The sequence below is a fragment of the Dromiciops gliroides genome, chromosome 2 (assembly GCF_019393635.1).
Source record: "Dromiciops gliroides isolate mDroGli1 chromosome 2, mDroGli1.pri, whole genome shotgun sequence".
In the NCBI taxonomy this organism is placed as follows: Eukaryota; Metazoa; Chordata; class Mammalia; order Microbiotheria; family Microbiotheriidae; genus Dromiciops; species Dromiciops gliroides.
In genome coordinates this window covers 362,389,209-362,405,781 of record NC_057862.1, presented here as the reverse complement: position 1 = coordinate 362,405,781, position 16,573 = coordinate 362,389,209, and the positions used below count along the sequence as shown (strand labels likewise).

At 38.9% G+C, this 16,573-nt stretch overlaps 1 protein-coding gene across 2 annotated transcripts in view; it reads left to right on the top strand.

The window, feature by feature from the left end:
- SAMHD1 (SAM and HD domain containing deoxynucleoside triphosphate triphosphohydrolase 1) overlaps positions 1-16,573 on the top strand; it is a 56,703-nt gene that overhangs the window by 38,236 nt on the left and 1,894 nt on the right. The window contains exons 12-16 of one of the 2 annotated variants that reach the window (XM_043987265.1): positions 410-546; positions 4,475-4,570; positions 5,780-5,884; positions 6,418-6,555; positions 15,192-16,081. In XM_043987265.1, the coding sequence (XP_043843200.1) occupies positions 410-546; positions 4,475-4,570; positions 5,780-5,884; positions 6,418-6,555; positions 15,192-15,317 (602 nt within the window). In that variant the 3' untranslated portion in view covers positions 15,318-16,081. Of the gene's footprint in view, positions 1-409; positions 547-4,474; positions 4,571-5,779; positions 5,885-6,417; positions 6,556-15,191; positions 16,082-16,573 lie in introns of those variants that run through there. The other variant, XM_043987266.1, reaches the window with a different exon arrangement.

The following is a 16,573-nucleotide window of genomic DNA, read 5'->3' as shown; positions in this document are numbered from 1 at the left end:
AGTAGAGAGAATACCTAAGATTCACATCCTTGCCTCTGACCAACCCTGGAAGTCATTCAGGCTCTTTGTACCTGAGGCTCCTCATCAGTAAAATGGGCATAATAATGTTTGAGGCCTTAGGCTTTATGAGCAGAACACTTTGTAAAACAAAAAACACTATCATAGAAGCTACCACTACCATCTTCATAAAGTATTGGTTCAAACTGAGAAGAAATGTATTATCACTTTGGACTTTGGTGCTAAGAGTAGAGCATAAATTAAGATTTATTTAAAGATCACTTGTTAAAACACAAGACTCTGATTTTTAGGAATTCCTAGAAAACCCTTATTAATACATCATTCCTACACCTCTAGATGACTGATTGGGCTTTGACTAGTAGGGTGTGAACTGTTGTTTTGATTTTGGCAGATCACGTCTTTCAGGAGATTCTGTATTCTAGTGATCCCAGATTGGCCGAGGCACGAGAGATTTTACAAAAAGTTGAATGTCGTAAACTATACAAGTTTGTGGGCGAGACTCAGCCAAAAGGGAAAGAGATTAAAATGGTAAGTGGAGATAATGGTAACTCACCATTATTGGTGTGCTTTGAAGTCCCTCAGATTATACACACTAACTTTGATTTGAAATTTGACCATGTAGGTGTCTGATTTATAGATGACTCATAGTGGTTCTCTCAAGGTAGTTGTTCTCATCCCAGTCCCTATCAAATAATATGTGATAAAAGAAAATCTTAACTATATGAAATGAGATAACCTTTTCGGACTGGTTCTGTTCTCTTGGACCATTTCTGCCTTTTCCTGCTTAGATATCTTCATCTCATTCTGCCAGCTCAAAGACTTCTCTTTCAATTAGACAGCAGTGCCTCTCCCTGCCTACCATGGTAGTTGGAGACAAATTTTGCCAAAATGTCTTTTGCTGTTAGGTTTATACCAGCAAAGGTCAGGCCAATCCATGTGTGGGTGCCAGAATTCACCAGTGTCACTGAGTGCAGTTTTCTCTAAAATTGTATCATTTTTTCTGTATTGTTTAATTTGCATGCCCTTCTGTGTCTGTTCTATGGTATTTTGGCTCCTTCTGAGAATGTATTGAAGAAGAATCTGAAGTCGTAATGCCACCTGAACCCTTCTGAACTTCGCTTCATGAACTAAGCCCTGAAATACCAGTCTGAAAGCAGCCCCATATCTGTGTCTTGCCTGGTTTATACGGTTTTTTCCTTTATTTTAAGCCATTGGTGAGATCTTAGCCAAGCTTCCCTCAAGCTAGGTCTGAAACTGAGCTCCCCAAACTGTGCTGCCATGTTGGTTTTTATTTGGCTGCCTGGACCATCTGGACTTTAAGTAGAGTCTTCTCTCTGCATTGGTAACAGCTGAGTTGATCTGAGTTGAATTAAATGTCATTCTAATGGAAGAATGATGAACAAAGCTTTCAGAAGTTCACAAGGGGTTCTGTGTGATAAGCCAGGGTCCTGGAACATGGGGGCCATGCTACCAGATACCCAGAGATCCCAACACTCACTTTTTTTTTTTTTTTGGTGAGGCACTTGGAGTTAAGTGACTTGCCCAGGGTCACACAGCTAGTAAGTGTCAAGTGTCTGAGGTCGGATTTAAACTCAGGTCCTCTTGATTCCAGGGCCAGTGCTCTATCTACTCTGCCACCTAGCTGCTCCCCAACACTCACTTTTAAAAGATTTTAATTTATTGTCATATTTTTCTCATGTGGTAACTAAATGCATCACTGGCTAGGCACTGAGCCCACATTTCACCAGGTTTCTTTTATTCCTACATTTGATAGGAAACTTCTTCCCCTTTATGTGGCAAAAGATTAACAATAACTGAGGGGGGCAGCTAGGTGGCGCAGTGGATAGAGCACCGACCCTGGAGTCAGGAGGACCTGAGTTCAAATCCGACCTCAGACACTTATCACTTACTAGCTGTGTGACCTTGGGCAAGTCACTTAACCCCAATTGCCTCACTTAAAAAAAAAACAACAAAAAAACCCCCAATAACTGAGGGAGAAAAATCCGGTTCTGTGATTTCTTAGCTAAGCAGACATTATAAATAGGTTAGTGGACTCCCCAATCAGTTCAGAGACCCTGTCCGTGCTGTTATTATCCCTGTTTTTTGTTTTACAAAGTGCTTTCCTTATAAAATCTAAGGCCTAAAATATGATTATGCCCATTTTACTATAAATACATTGTGAGGCAGATTCTTACATATTAAAAACAATTAAATAAGACTAATAAAAAGAAAACAGTTAACAGGATACAAAATTAGGTAATCTGATTTCTAATTGAGGGCAAGATTAGAGAGTTTCCAGATTGGGAGAGGGAGAACAAACAGGTGCACTTCCCTGAAATCAAAAAAAGAGGTGTCTGTGTTCAGTGGAAACAGTAACTGATTGACAAAAACTGACCAGGGCTGGGTTTCAGAAAAGACGGGTTGCTTAAGGTGTGTAATTGTGAGAAAACTCCTTGCGTGAGTCTTCAGTTCTCATTGGATTTTTGGTCATCATAACCTACGTCCTTAGTTAAGCTTCTCTAAGCAACGGATAGAGGTGGTCCAGCTTACAAGCCACACTGAGCTGGGTCCAAACAGTGCAATAAAGTTTTCACACACACACACACACACACATTTCTCATAGTTGAATAAAGTTTTTTCACAAGACAGAAATTAGACTTGACCCATAATTGAATGGAAAAGGAACTGAGTAATATTGGGATTCACTCAATTTCCTTCATTATTTTTAAAATGTATTGATGGTTTTGTTTTTTACATCACGGTTATTTCTTAATATGCCCGTCTTCTTCCCCAGATTGAACCCTCTCTTATAAAGAGGAAAAACAATTAAATAAAAAGAACCAGTATAGTGATTTCATCTGTGTATTCAGCAATGTGTCCTCCTGCCTTTCTGCCAAGAGGAAGAATTACCACATTTATCTTGTATGGTATCTTAGGACAGCCTAAGATAGTTTGCTTAGTTCATTTCCATGAACATTACATGCCTACTACATTTAAGGTGCTGTTAGGCACTGGGATTACAAAGTGGTTTGTGTTTTTTTTAATGACCATATATGCTCTAGGAGTTCATGGGACAGGTACTCTAATCTGAGAAAATGTGATCGGCTATAGACTGAAAAGGAAGAAGAACCCCTAGGATCAAAGATGTTCATAATGCTCTAGAACATTTAAGGAAGGAGAGACCATGCCCAGTTTGGTCTGGGAATAGGGGGTGAGGAGGAGGGATCAATTTTAGGTGGCTTTATGGAGGAAGCAGCATCTGAACTGGGCCTTAAAGGAAGAGGTTTTTGCATACATTTTTATTAATTTTTTATATCATCTGTCTTTTCCACAGTATCCCTCTTCCCACCCCTTTCCAGAGAAAAAAAGGTTCAGCCAAACTAACCAGCAGATGGAAAAGTCTAGTGTTGTGTGCTGGGTACCCTACTCGTGATCAGCTCCCACCTCTGCAAAGGGGAGGTGTCGTATCCTAACTGTTCTTTTGGGCCTAACCCTAGTCCTAATTTCATAGCTTTCAGTTTTAATTATTGTGTTGTTCTTTCCATTTACATTGTAGTCACTGTGTATATTGTCCTGCTTCTCTTTATTTCACTTTGCATCCATTTATAGAAGTCTTTTCTTTAAAACAAACAAAAAACCCATTTATTTATTTTGAACTTTAACAAATACCAGAGAGACTGAGAATTGCATATACATAATAGAACTATATTTGAAACCACAAGGCTCTACTAGACACAGATTACATAATAAGATCAATCTGGTGCTTTCAAAACTGTCCTGTCTGGCTGGCTTTCTTGCCTTCCTTCCATTCTTTTCCCTCCATTAAAAAAAAAAAGATACCTAAATACTCTCTTTTGTTTTTTTCTTCCCACCCTATCCCTATGCCCCCATCTTCCCATTTTCCCCACTCCCCTTTAGAAAAGTCTTTATAACAAATATACAGTCAAATTCCCATATTGGCTATATCCAAAAATGTCTTTCATCACTTCTCTTTATTCATTATTTTTAGTGTTTCTTATAGGAGAGTAATACTGCATTACATTTCTGTATCAACATTTGTTTAATCATTTAATCAGTCAGTGATCATCTACTTGGTCTCCATTTCTTGTCCACTAAGAAAAAATACTGATCTAAATATTTTTGTGTATTTGGGGGTCTTTCTTTTTGGCAGTAACTATCTTGAGGTATATGCCAAGCAATAGCATTTCTTTGTCAAAAGGTATGGATAGTTTAGTCACTCTGTTCTCATAATTCCAAATTTCTTGGGAGAGAAGGATTTTAACATGATGGAGAGATGAGGAGGGAGTACAGTCCAGACACTGGGTAGAGCATAAGGTGGGTTGAGGTGTGGGTTGCATGACATAAGACCTGTGAATATGCTTGTTAGTAGTATAAAGCATCTGTTACAGGTTGAGCTGTCCTCTGGATAATACATTAAAAATCACTTCTTTCCTAGGAGGAATATGATCAACTTCCAAAGGATGTTGCTGCATCCGTACCAGAAGGTATAACCCTACAAGTTGAATTAAAGGCTGAAGATTTCATAGTTGATGTAAGTTGCTGGCACTAAGGCACATTTCTCAAGACAAATATGTATGAAAGTAGCTGTAAGCTGCTTATAATTATCCATTTGTCATTCAGTTTATCATCATTTCTTGTAGTTTGGAAGTATGACATTTTTATTGATTCTAACTTCCCAGTTTATAAGGCTTGATTTTTGTTCTGCCTGAAATGAAAGGGTTGTAAATCTAGCTGCCAATATTAGGCAGTATATTTGGAATGTGGATTGTGCTGGATGAGTTGACATTTTAGTGTTTTAAATTATAGTCATTTATGGGGCAGCTAGGTAGCGCAGTGAATAAAGCACCAGCCCTGGATTCAGGAGGACTTGACACTTGACACTTACTAATTGTGTGACCATGGGCAAGTCACTTAACCCTCATTGCCCTGCCATAAAATAAAATTATAGGCATTTATAATAATTGTCTTTACTTTTATGACAAATTGTTGATCATCTCTAGGACAGTATTTGATAAAATATCCTTAGTCAGAAGAACAAACACAATTATAACATTGTTCTGTAAAGGAAAATCCCATTTGTTTACCACATACTTTCCAGGAAATCATTGAGGTGACAAGCAGGGACAGGACTATCTATGTATTTCTCATCCCATAGCCAAAGGGAATTGCTGGAAGTTTGATGGGCACTTATACTTAATCTGCCAAGTAATGGTATCTGCTACCCTTCTAGGAACCTTTTTTGTTTTGTTTTGTTTTGTTTTGTGGGGCAATGGGGGTTAAGTGACTTGCCCAGGGTCACATAGCTAGTAAGTGTCAAGGGTCTAAGGCTGGATTTGAACTCAGGTCCTCCTGAATCCAGAGCCCGTGCTTTATCCACTGTGCCACCTAGCTGCCCCTTCTAGGAACCTTTTGTAGCTGAATATTTATGTCTAGCTCTGTTATTCTGTTGGTCTCAGTTATGATGATGGGCAGTATTCCTTGGCTAGCCTCTCTAAGCTCCATCAGTGATAAAGTATTATTCTTTTTTTATTATTTTTGTTTGTTTGGTTTTTTTTTGCAGGCAATGGGGGTTAAGTGACTTGCCCAGGGTCACAAAGCTAGTAAGTGTCAAGTGTCTGAGGCCGGATTTGAACTCAGGTACTCCTGAATTCAGGGCCGGTGCTTTAACCACTGCGCCATCTAGCTGCCCCTAAAGTATTATTCTTATTGCTATTGTGTAACTGTTTTTTCTTCTTTCAAGGTTATTAACATGGATTATGGAATGAAAGAAAAAAATCCTATTGATAATGTTCGTTTCTATTGTAAGGGTGACCAAAGTAAAACAGTCATGATTACAAAAGATCAGGTAAATACCTAAATATGTTTGCTAGTGTGACATCTGACAAGTCTGCGCACCTTTCTGTGACATTTTAAATTCAAAATAGTTTTATTTTTTCATCTTTTCATAGATATGTATTTTATGTGGGACATAATGCTTAGAAAGGAAGATAATAGGGTGGTATTGGTTTTTTAATACCCTTTAGTGATAGTGTGTAAAGCTGCTGGGGGGCTCAGTGGAGAGAGCACTAGGCCTGGAATCAGGATGACCTAAATTCAAATCCAGCCTCAGAAACTTACTAGCTATATGACCCTAGACAAGTCACTTAAATTCTGTTTGCCTTAATCCACTAGAGAAGGAAATAGCAAGTCAATCTAGTATCTTTGCCAGGAAAACCCCATGGACAGTATTGGAGTAATATGGTCCATAGGGTCACAAAGAGTCAGATTCAACTTATTGGCTAAACAACAACAAACTAGGGGTATAGTTGGTGGAGAGATTGAGTATCTTACCTGTTTTGTGATTCAAGAAAGAAATAATGGAGTCTTTCTTTTAAAAAGGTTTCACGGCTTCTACCTGAAAAATTTGCTGAACAGCTTATCCGAGTATACTGTAAGAAAACAGATAAGCAAAGTTTAGATGCTGCCAGTCAATATTTTGTTCAGTGGTGCATAAACAAAAACTTCACCAAACCTCAGGTAAGTCATTTATTACTCTTTCTTAAGTAACTTCCTTCTATAAATCCAGAGATAGAAAGGTCCTTTCTCTTACCTTCTCATGCCTTTGGAATCTGACAAAGCTGTTATTTAAATTAAAATAATTTGATTATCATTTTAAAGTTACAAAATTTATTTTTAAAAAATATAGGGCAGGGGGCAGCTAGATGGCGCAGTAGTTAAAGCACCAGCCCTGGATTCAGGAGTACCTGAGTTCAAATCTGGCCTCAGACACTTGACACTTACTAGCTGTGTGACCCTGGGCAAGTCACTTAACCCCCATTGCCTGCAAAAAAAACAAAATATATATATATAGGGCAGCTCAGTGGCACAGTGGATAAAGCACTGGCCATGGATTCAGGAGTACCTGAGTTCAAATCCAGCCTCAGACACTTGACAGTTACTAGCTGTGTGACCCTGGGCAAGTCACTTAACCTTCATTGCGCTCCAAAAAACAAATGTAGAGACCTGGGTATTACTTTAGTGAGGCTTTAACAAAAATTCAGTAAGGTATGATCCTGAAATTCTTCCTGAACTACTGTGGAATCACCCCACCTGCAACCCCCACAAAAAGTCCACTTCCTGACTTCAAGGACATTATCTTATTTTTTAAATAGTATTTTATTTTTTCCAATTATATGTAAAGATAGTTTTCAACATTAATTTTTGTAAGATTTTGAGTTCCAAATTTTTCCCCCCCTCTCCAAGCCAGCAAGCAATCTAATATGGCTTTTAAACTGCAATCATGCTAAACATATTTCCACATTAATTGTGCTGTGAAAGAAGAATCATAACAAAAGGAAAAAAAGCTTAAGAAAGAAGAAACAACAACAAAAAAACCCAACCACAACAAAAGTAAAAATAGTATGCTTTAATCTGCAATCAGATTCCATAGTTCTTTTTCCATCATGAGTCTTTTGGCATTGTCTTGGATTATTGTATTGTTGAAAAGAGCTAAGTATATCATAGTTGATCATCACACAGTGTTGTTGATACTGTGTACAGTGTTCTCTTGCTTCTGCTTATTTCATTTAACTTCAATTCATGTAGGTCTTTCCAGATTTTTCTGAAATCTGCCTGCTCATCATTTCTTACAGCACAGTAGTATTCTATTATATTCATATCCCACAGCTTGCCACCGTCTTCCCCCACTTAATGGGCATCCCCTCAATTTCCAATTCTTTGCCAACCCAAAAAGAGCTGTTAGAAATATTTTTGTACATGTAAGTCCTTTTCCCTTTTTTATGATATCTTTGAGATACAGATCCAGTAGTGATATATCAAAGGATATGCACAGTTTTTTATAGCCTTTGGGCATGGTTCCAAAGTGCTCTCCGGAATGATTGGACCAGCTCACAGTTCCACCAACGGTACATTAGTGTAAGGACATTATCTTATACTGGAGGTATACAACATATAGGTAAAAGAGTATAATGAAAGAAGGGGTGCTAATGGAGAAGTGATGAGCTACCATCCACCAACAATCCCATCTCTAAACCTTTTCACTGATAATCTTCTGAAAGAAAATTCTATGCTAGATATATTTTTCCTTACATTCTCTTCCTCCTCCTTTGATTTAGCTTCTGCCCCATCAGTCTACTGAAACTTACTTTTTCAAGGGTCCTTATGAGAACCTAATCATCAGATCCAGTGGCATTTTTTTCAGTCCTCATCCTCCTTAACCATTCTGTCCCATTTGATGTTGTTGAGTTTCTAGTCTCCTGTCTGGCAGACATGCCAAAAGTGTCATTCATGTTTGTCATAAAAGTAAAGATAGTTATTATAAACCCCTATAATTTAAAACACTAAAATTACAACCTCTATATCCCAACCCATGCTCCATCCTTTTCACAGTCAAATTCCTAGAAAAATCTTTCTTTATTCCTGGCCTCTAAATGTGTCGCATAGGCTCTTAAGTGCAACTTGTTAAGGACCAAACTCATCTTTTCTCTTAAATTCTAACCTCTTTCTGATTTCCCCATTTTTGTCAATTCCATCATCATCCTTCTAGTTACCCAGGGCTGCATCCTAGGAGTCATAAATCTTGACCCTTTATTCCCACTCAGCCCTCCCTCCTACCTGGCACCTAATCAGTTGCCACTTCCAGGCACATGGTAGGTACTGAATAAAAGTTCTTGCTTGACTGGCCAGCCCTTCTACGAGATACTTTCTTTACTCTAGGCCTCACTTCAGAAATATAATATTCCAGTTCTCCTTCTGCTTCTCTGAATTTTCCTCTGGTTTCTCATTTTCTTTCTGACCCTTTAGGGTAGGTTTTTCTTCATGGTTCTGCCCTTATTCCTTTTCTCATCTGCCTTCCTAGTCCCTAATAGACTCTTTCATCTCTCTTACTTCTGTTACTAACTCTATTCAGGTAATTCCAAAATCGTTATCTTTAATCTTACATCTGTATCTACCTGTTTTCCAGCGTCTGAACCTCAGCATATTCAAAATCAAGTTTATTATCTTTCTTCCTAAATCTACCAATTCCAGTTACTCTTCACCTTGTTCAAATGTTTGAAACCTTGGTGTTCTCTTTGATTCTTCCCTTTCCCTTACCTCCCATATGTAGTTAGTTAAGTTCTGGTAAATCTCTCTGTACAACATTCCTCAAATCTGGCCCTTCTCTATTCCCATTGCCACCACCCTAGTACTGGCCTTTATTACTATTGCATCTAGTTTGTTTAAGTAGCTTCCTACCAGATCTTTCCATTTCTACTGTTTGATCCCACCCCCGCCCCAACCCACTTTATGTCATTAGATTGTTATACATTAATCTGGTTGTGCCATTTTTCTTTTGTTGTTGGTTTTTAAGAAAACGTTTTCAATTAATAAGCATTTATTTTCTTTCCCTCCTGCCTCCTCCATCCACCCCTAATTGGGGGAAAGGAGAAAGCAAGACCCTTGTAACAAATATGCTTAGGTCAGCAAATCAAATTTCCCCTATTGGCCATGTCCAAAGATGTACATTTCCTTCTGCATCTTGATTCAGTCATCTTAGAAATAAGGCCTTTTTCAGAGAAACTTGCTGCAAAGATTTTCCCCACTTAACTGGTTCCTTTTTTACTCATTTTGTTTATATAATTTTTTTTATTTTAATTCCATTTTTCTATTTAGAAGTCATCTGCTCCTTACTGCCCACTGACTAAAATTTAAAACTCCTTTGCTTGTCATTCAGGACTCAGCACTCTAGTGCTGGCTCATGTATCTCTTGTGAGTCATCTTCCTGCAACAAGGGTTTCCACCAAATTGGACTATTCTCTTTTCACCAAATATGCTTGGTGTTTTCCTGTTCACACAGAGCTTTATGCCTACTCCTCCCCTTTGCCTACTGAATTCTGAAATAGCCTTTAAATCCCACGCAAATGCACTGCTAGTACAAAGTTTTCCCCCTCCTCTGTTAACAACTTCGCCAATAAGCTCAGAAATATAAAATTGAGATTCATATATGGACATACATTACTATTTTTCTAAATGCTGGAATGCTAACTTACATATGGCACTTGAAAGTTGATAGGTTCCTCACAATTACCCTAGACTTTAGTGCAAGTATTATCATCCCCATTGCACAGATGAGGAATCTGAAATATAAAGTGATTTGCCTTGGATCACATAGGAAGTGGCTAGGGTGTGATTTGATACTGGGTCTCCTGACACCAAGTCAGTTAGAGGATGAAAAAACTGACATCAAAGAAGAAAAGTGACTTCCTCAAAGTCACATCACTTTGGGTGTCCTGTGTCCTTATCAACTGATTTTTCCATCATAATACACTAATGACTCTAAGTCACAAAATGAGTGATGTAGACATAGACTCTGGAAGAAGGGGAAAATCAGTGGATTGGTGTCATTGGGTTAAGTTAGACCATCTAGAAAAGAATGAAGTTTAATATGGAAATAAATGTTAAAATAAATAAAGTATCATTGGTTGTTTTAGGTTTTTGTTTTTTTGTTTTTTAGTGAGGCAATTGGGGTTAAGTGACTTGCCCAGGGTCCACAGCTAGTAAGTGTTAAGTGTCTGAGGCTGGATTTGAACTCAGGTCCTCCTGAAGCCAGGGCCGGTGCTCTATCCACTGTGCCATCTAGCTGCCCTGTTTTTTTTTTTTTAAGTAGGTATGTAAGTATGGACTAAGGGTATACCTGCAGGCTGCAGACCCCAAGCTACCCAAGAGTTACAGGAAGGTGTCTTTTATTCAATATGCAATTACATAAATAAGTAAACAGTATTTCTGTAAACTGTAAAGAAATAATGTCTCAAAAACACATATATACACATATATATTTCTTATGTATGTATTACTATTTTTCTTTTTTAAAATATTTTTAAAATTTCATGTTAAAAACAAATTTTAACATTCTATTTCTTCATTTTTTTTAAGTGAGGCAATTGGGGTTAAGTGACTTGCCCAGGGTCACACAGCTAGTAAGTGTTAAGTGTCTGAGGCCAGATTTGAACTCAGGTACTCCTGACTTCAGGGCTGGTGTTCCATCCACTGCGCCACCTAGCTGCCCCAACATTCTATTTCTTAACATTTTGAGTTCCAGATTCTCTTCCTCTCTCCTTCCCTCCCTTATCCCCTCACTGAGAAGGCACGCAGTTTGAAATAGGTTATACCTGTGTAGTCATGTAAAACATATTTTTGTATTAGTCATGTTGTAAAAGAAAATACAGACCTTCCCCCCCCAAAAAAAAAGAAAGAAAATTTTTTAAAGTTTTCTTTGATCTACATTCAGACTCCATCAGTTCCTTCTCTAGAGTTGAATAGTATTTTTCATCAGAAGTCCTTCATGATTATCTTAGATCATTGTATTTCTGACAATAGCTAAGTCATTCACAGTTGATCATCATACAATGTTGCTGTTACTGTGTACACTCTTTTCCTGGTTTTGCTCACTTCACTTTTTATAAGTTCATGTGTCTTTCTAGGTTTTTCTGAGAGCATCTTACTCATCATTTCTTATAGCATAATGGTATTCCATCACAATCATATACTATAACTTGTTTAGCCATTCCCCAATTAATGAGCATTTCCTCAATTCCCAGTTATTTGCCACCACTAAAAGAGGTGCTATAAGTATTTTTGTACATATAGATCCTTTTCCTTTTTTTCCCTTTTTTCTTTTTTTTTTTTGTGTTTCATTTTGTTTTAATCTCTTTAGGATACAGAAGTAATAGTGGCATTGTTGGGTCAATGCCCTTTGGGCATAGTTCCAAACTGCTCTCCAGAATGGTCAAATCTGTTTACAACTCTACCAACAGTGCTTTGGTGTTGCAGTTTACCCACATCCCCTCCAACATTTTTCTGTCCTATTAGCCAATCTGATAGGTGTGGGGTAGTACCTATGAGTTGTTTTAATTTACATTTCTCTAATCAATAGTGATTTAGAACATTTTTTTCATATGAGTATACAGTACTACCTAGCTGTCCCCTAGATTATTTCTTGATGTTTCATGGAGTCATTAGCTTCCACTTGCCCAATTCTAATTTTTTTTTGGTTTTTGTTTTTTAAAAAAATGTTGGGGGCAGCTAGGTAGCACAGTGGATAAAGCACTGGCCCTAGATTCAGAAGGACCTGAGTTCAAATCAAGCCTCAGACACTTGACGCTTACTAGCTGTGTGACCCTGGGCAAGTCACTTAACCCCCATTGCCCTGCCAAAAAAAAAAAGTTTTCTTCAGTGAGCTTTTATACCTCCTTTTCCAATTGGCCAGTTCTGCTTTTTAAGGAGTTCTTCTCTTAAGTGAATTTTTAAATACCTTTTATCATTAGGCCTATTCTGTTTTTTAAGGTGTTGCTGTCTTCAGTATTTTTGTGCCTCTTTTACCAAGCTGTTTACTCTTTTTTTCATGATTTTCTTGTATCACTCTAATTTCTTTTCCCAGTTTTTCTTCTAACTCTCCTAGTTGGTTTTTAAAATCCTTTTGGAGCCCTCCCAGGAATTTTTGGGCCTTTGACCACTTCACATTTTTCTTTGAGACTTTGAATATAATTCTTTTGACTTTGTTGTCTTCTGAGTATTTTGATCTTCACTGTCACCATAGTAATTTTCTATGGCCAGATTCTTTTTTTGTTGTTTGCTCATTTTCCTAGCCTATTTCTTGACTTTTAACTTTTTGTGAAAGTTGGGCTCTGTTCCCAGAGTGGAGGGGGCATTGTGCCAAGCTTTAGGTTTTTCATACTGCTAGTAGTTATGTGGGGGCAGGGGGGTCTGTAAGTTTTCATTTCTTCCAAGGTGGTATGATTTAAGAAGATTTTTGGTTACTGCTTTCCTGACCTGTGCTGTGGTGTGTGAGCAACCACAAGCAGTCTTCTCAGCTCTGGAACTTTGACCATGGTTCCTACTCCTTTGTGGCAGCATACTCTAGTATGTTAGTACTCCTCCTCTCCTTGGGACTGTGACCTAGAACCATGGGTGGGCAATGCAACCAAGTACCCGCACCCATTGCCAGCAAAGGGTTCACTATAATTTCTGCCTGTTGTCCAGTCTCCTTATCATCTGTGCCCTGAGAGCTCCAAAAGCTGCCACAGCTGATTCAGGAATCCCTGCCAATTCAGTCATCCCCAAGGCTTGCTGCTGGTTTGTTGGGGTGTGGCTTGCACTGGAATGTGCTCCACTTTCAACCCAGTGAGATAGACCTTTCCTGTCAATTTTCTAAGTTGTCTGGGGTTAGAAAATTTTTCACCAACATTTTTCACCCTGTCCTTTTGGTGCTGCTGCTTCAGAATTCATTTTAAGGAGTTATTTTAAAGTTGCTTGGAGGGGAATTTGGGAGAACCCAGGCAAGTCCCTGCCTTTACTGCGCCATCTTGGATCTACCCCCTATATTATTATTTTTCAAATGTTTATGAGTGCTGTGATGATTAATAGAATTTTTTTAAAATTTAAGTTAAAACAAAAGAAAATAGTGGTGGTTGAGCAAAGTCTTGATAGATGCATAGGATTTAGGCATATTGAAGGAACAACATGGACAGTGTCTTAAAGTTTGTGCTGAATGTAATATATTTGTATAAAAATCAATTTGGTTGAAGGAAAGGAATGTAATAGCAATTAAGATTTGAATAAGTATTGAAGGGCCAAATTCTAGAGAACTTTGAATGCCAAGCTACAGGTTTGGACTTTGTTTTGTAAGCAGTGAGAACCAACTGAGTGGTGAAGTCTTCTCCAAGGAAGAATTGGAGTTGGGGACCAGTAAGAAAGTCATTAAAGTATTCTTGACATTGTGAAGACTAGACTAGAGTAATGATGCCAGGATTGCTGATGCAAGGATACACATTTAAAGATGCGATGGGTCTTGGTATCTGACCAGGTATAACAAAGAAGTACAAGGTTGCATACCAAGGTGACTTTTATACCATTATTAGAAATAGGCGGGGCAGCTAGGTGGCACAGTGGATAAAGCACCAGCCCTGCATTCAGGAGGACCTGAGTTCAAATCTGGCCTCAGATACTTGACACTTACTAGCTGTGTGACCCCAGGCAAGTCACTTAACCCCCATTGCCCCACAAAAAAAAAAATAGGGAAGTTGGGGAAAGAGAACGGAGCCATGTTGGTTTGAGTGGGAGACAGTAGGGCTGTTTTGGACATGCTGAATCAGGGAATAACCGAATCTCCTCACAGGAGGGTATGATGCACCATAGATGTGGAGGTGCTTAAAAGGTGAATGGCTGTGTTTAGTTGTCAAAAAATATGCCAGGGTTGCTTTTCTCATGTGATACAAGCAAGGACTCACATCTCAAGGCATCTAGAAGAAACCTCCTTTCCACCAGGATGTCTGTAAATTTTTCTAGTCTTGGAGCTGTTCTTTGAGTAAGGAAGTAGGGGGGCTTGTTTTCCCTGTACTTTTCCTGGAAGATCCAGAAATGTTTTGTTTTGAGGGATCATCTTGTTAAGAATAGACTGAAGTCCACATCACGTAACAGTCTGGAACTAAGCACCATCTTAATAAGGCCAGGGTTCTCCACTGTGGTTCATTCAATGGAAAAACATCGTTCCCTACCCAAAGACCATAGCATTAAGCCAGCTAACTTCCTCACAAATATATGCTTATGATCATATCAGAGACTAGACAAGAAAGAGTAAATGGTTCAGTGCGACTCATTCCCACTTAGTAGAAATACAGTTGAGAACCTTTGCTGGTGGATTAGCAATATCATCCCATATCAAGGGCACCCTCTGCTAGTGGGGTCTGTAATGCCCAACAATGATGTTTGAATAGTTTTGGTTTGGATAAAGCTTCATGGTCTCATGCTGTCATCATAGTGCTGGAAGTGGGCTGAGCTCAGAGAATTGTGCATCCACAATACACATCATTTAGGGAGTTGAACACCGTGAGGGCCTGCTGTGGTAGGTAGACTACTAAGAGGAAGGAATTTGAAGGTCCAAGTACCCAGCGGAACTCTGCCACTAACTTACTGTGTCCCTGGGGTGCCAAAGTAGGCTAGCTGCTTCACTGCTCATCCTTAATTTCCTAACCTGTAAATTGGAGGGGCCTGGGTTAGTTGAGTTCCATATTCTATTTTCTGAGTTTAATAAAATTGTACCCGTCCTCGCTCTTAAGATCAAGTGGTATAACTATCTTTTCCTTGTTTGTCGTTTTTTTTCTTCTCTATAAAAATAGGATGGTGATGTTGTGGCCCCAGAACTAACACCTAGGAAACCAAGTTGGAATCTCGAGTATGGAGAACAAAGTCCAGATCGTATTAGAGAGGTTTCCAAAGCCAGAGCCAGCCTTTTTAGGAATTAACTAATAGGATGGGAATGTCCACTCACTGTGTCCACACATAACTGCTTCTTCCAAAGGGATCTGCCCGGGGTGGCTAGGTGGCGCAGTGGATAAAGCACCAGCCCTGGATTCAGGAGTTCCTGAGTTCAAATCTGGCCTCGGACACTTACTAGCTGTGTGACCTTGGGCAAGTCACTTAACCCCCACTGCCCCGCAAAAAACAAACAAACAAACAAAAAAAACAAAGGGATCTGCCCAAGTCTCAATGCTGCAAGAAGGCTTAAATACACCTCACATCCATTTCTTGGCTTCTTCAAACAAACTATTCTGTGTGTCTCTCAATCAGAAGCTGATCAGACTGTAAAGAAATCACAAGCTTTTTCTCTCAAATTACCTTGGGGAGCTGAGAGCTAGAAATAAGGAGATTTTAATCATAGCATTTGTAACAAATTCTGTGGCAATTTTAGGTTTTTAGTTGACAATAGAGCAATTTTTATATGAGGGAAAAGAAGCATTTTATATCAGGTTGGTATATAATCTGCACACTGCAGGAAAAGCGTAAAGCTTTATTACGAAATCAAAATCAGCTTGATATCCATACCTCTTAATTCTTTATGTTTTAAACAAAAAGGCACACATTCTTTTTATACACTCAAGTCCTGTGGGAGGAAAACTGTTTTTAAAATATATGAGGGGGCAGCTAGGTGGCACAGTGGATAGAGCGCTGGCCCTAGAGTCAGGAGGACCTGAGTTCAAATTCGGCCTCAGACACTTAACACTTACTAGCTGTGTGACCCTAGGCAAGTCACTTAATCCCAATTGCCTCGTGTGTGTGTGTGTGTGTGTGTGTGTATATACACACGCACGCGTGTGCACACACATATACATATATACATACACATATATACATGGATATACATGTGTATATACACACACACACACACACATATATATGTATGTATATGAGAAGGGCAGCTAGTTGGTACAGTGGATAAAGCACCAGACCTGGATTCAGGAGGACCTGAGTTCAAATCTGGCCTCTCATACTTGACACTTACTAGCTGTGTGACCCTGGGCAAGTCACTTAACCCCCATTACCCTGCCCCCTCCCCCAAAAAACAGACTTACAGACTTCATAGACGTGGTGTGTTGCCTACATTTTTGTGGGATGGGAAACTGAAGCTGTCCTACCCATCCCTGGTTAAAACAGCAGAATCCTTTAGAGGCATCGGGCCCAGCGTGGTCCTCCCAGGTAAGTGTACAGTTTGATAAAAGGT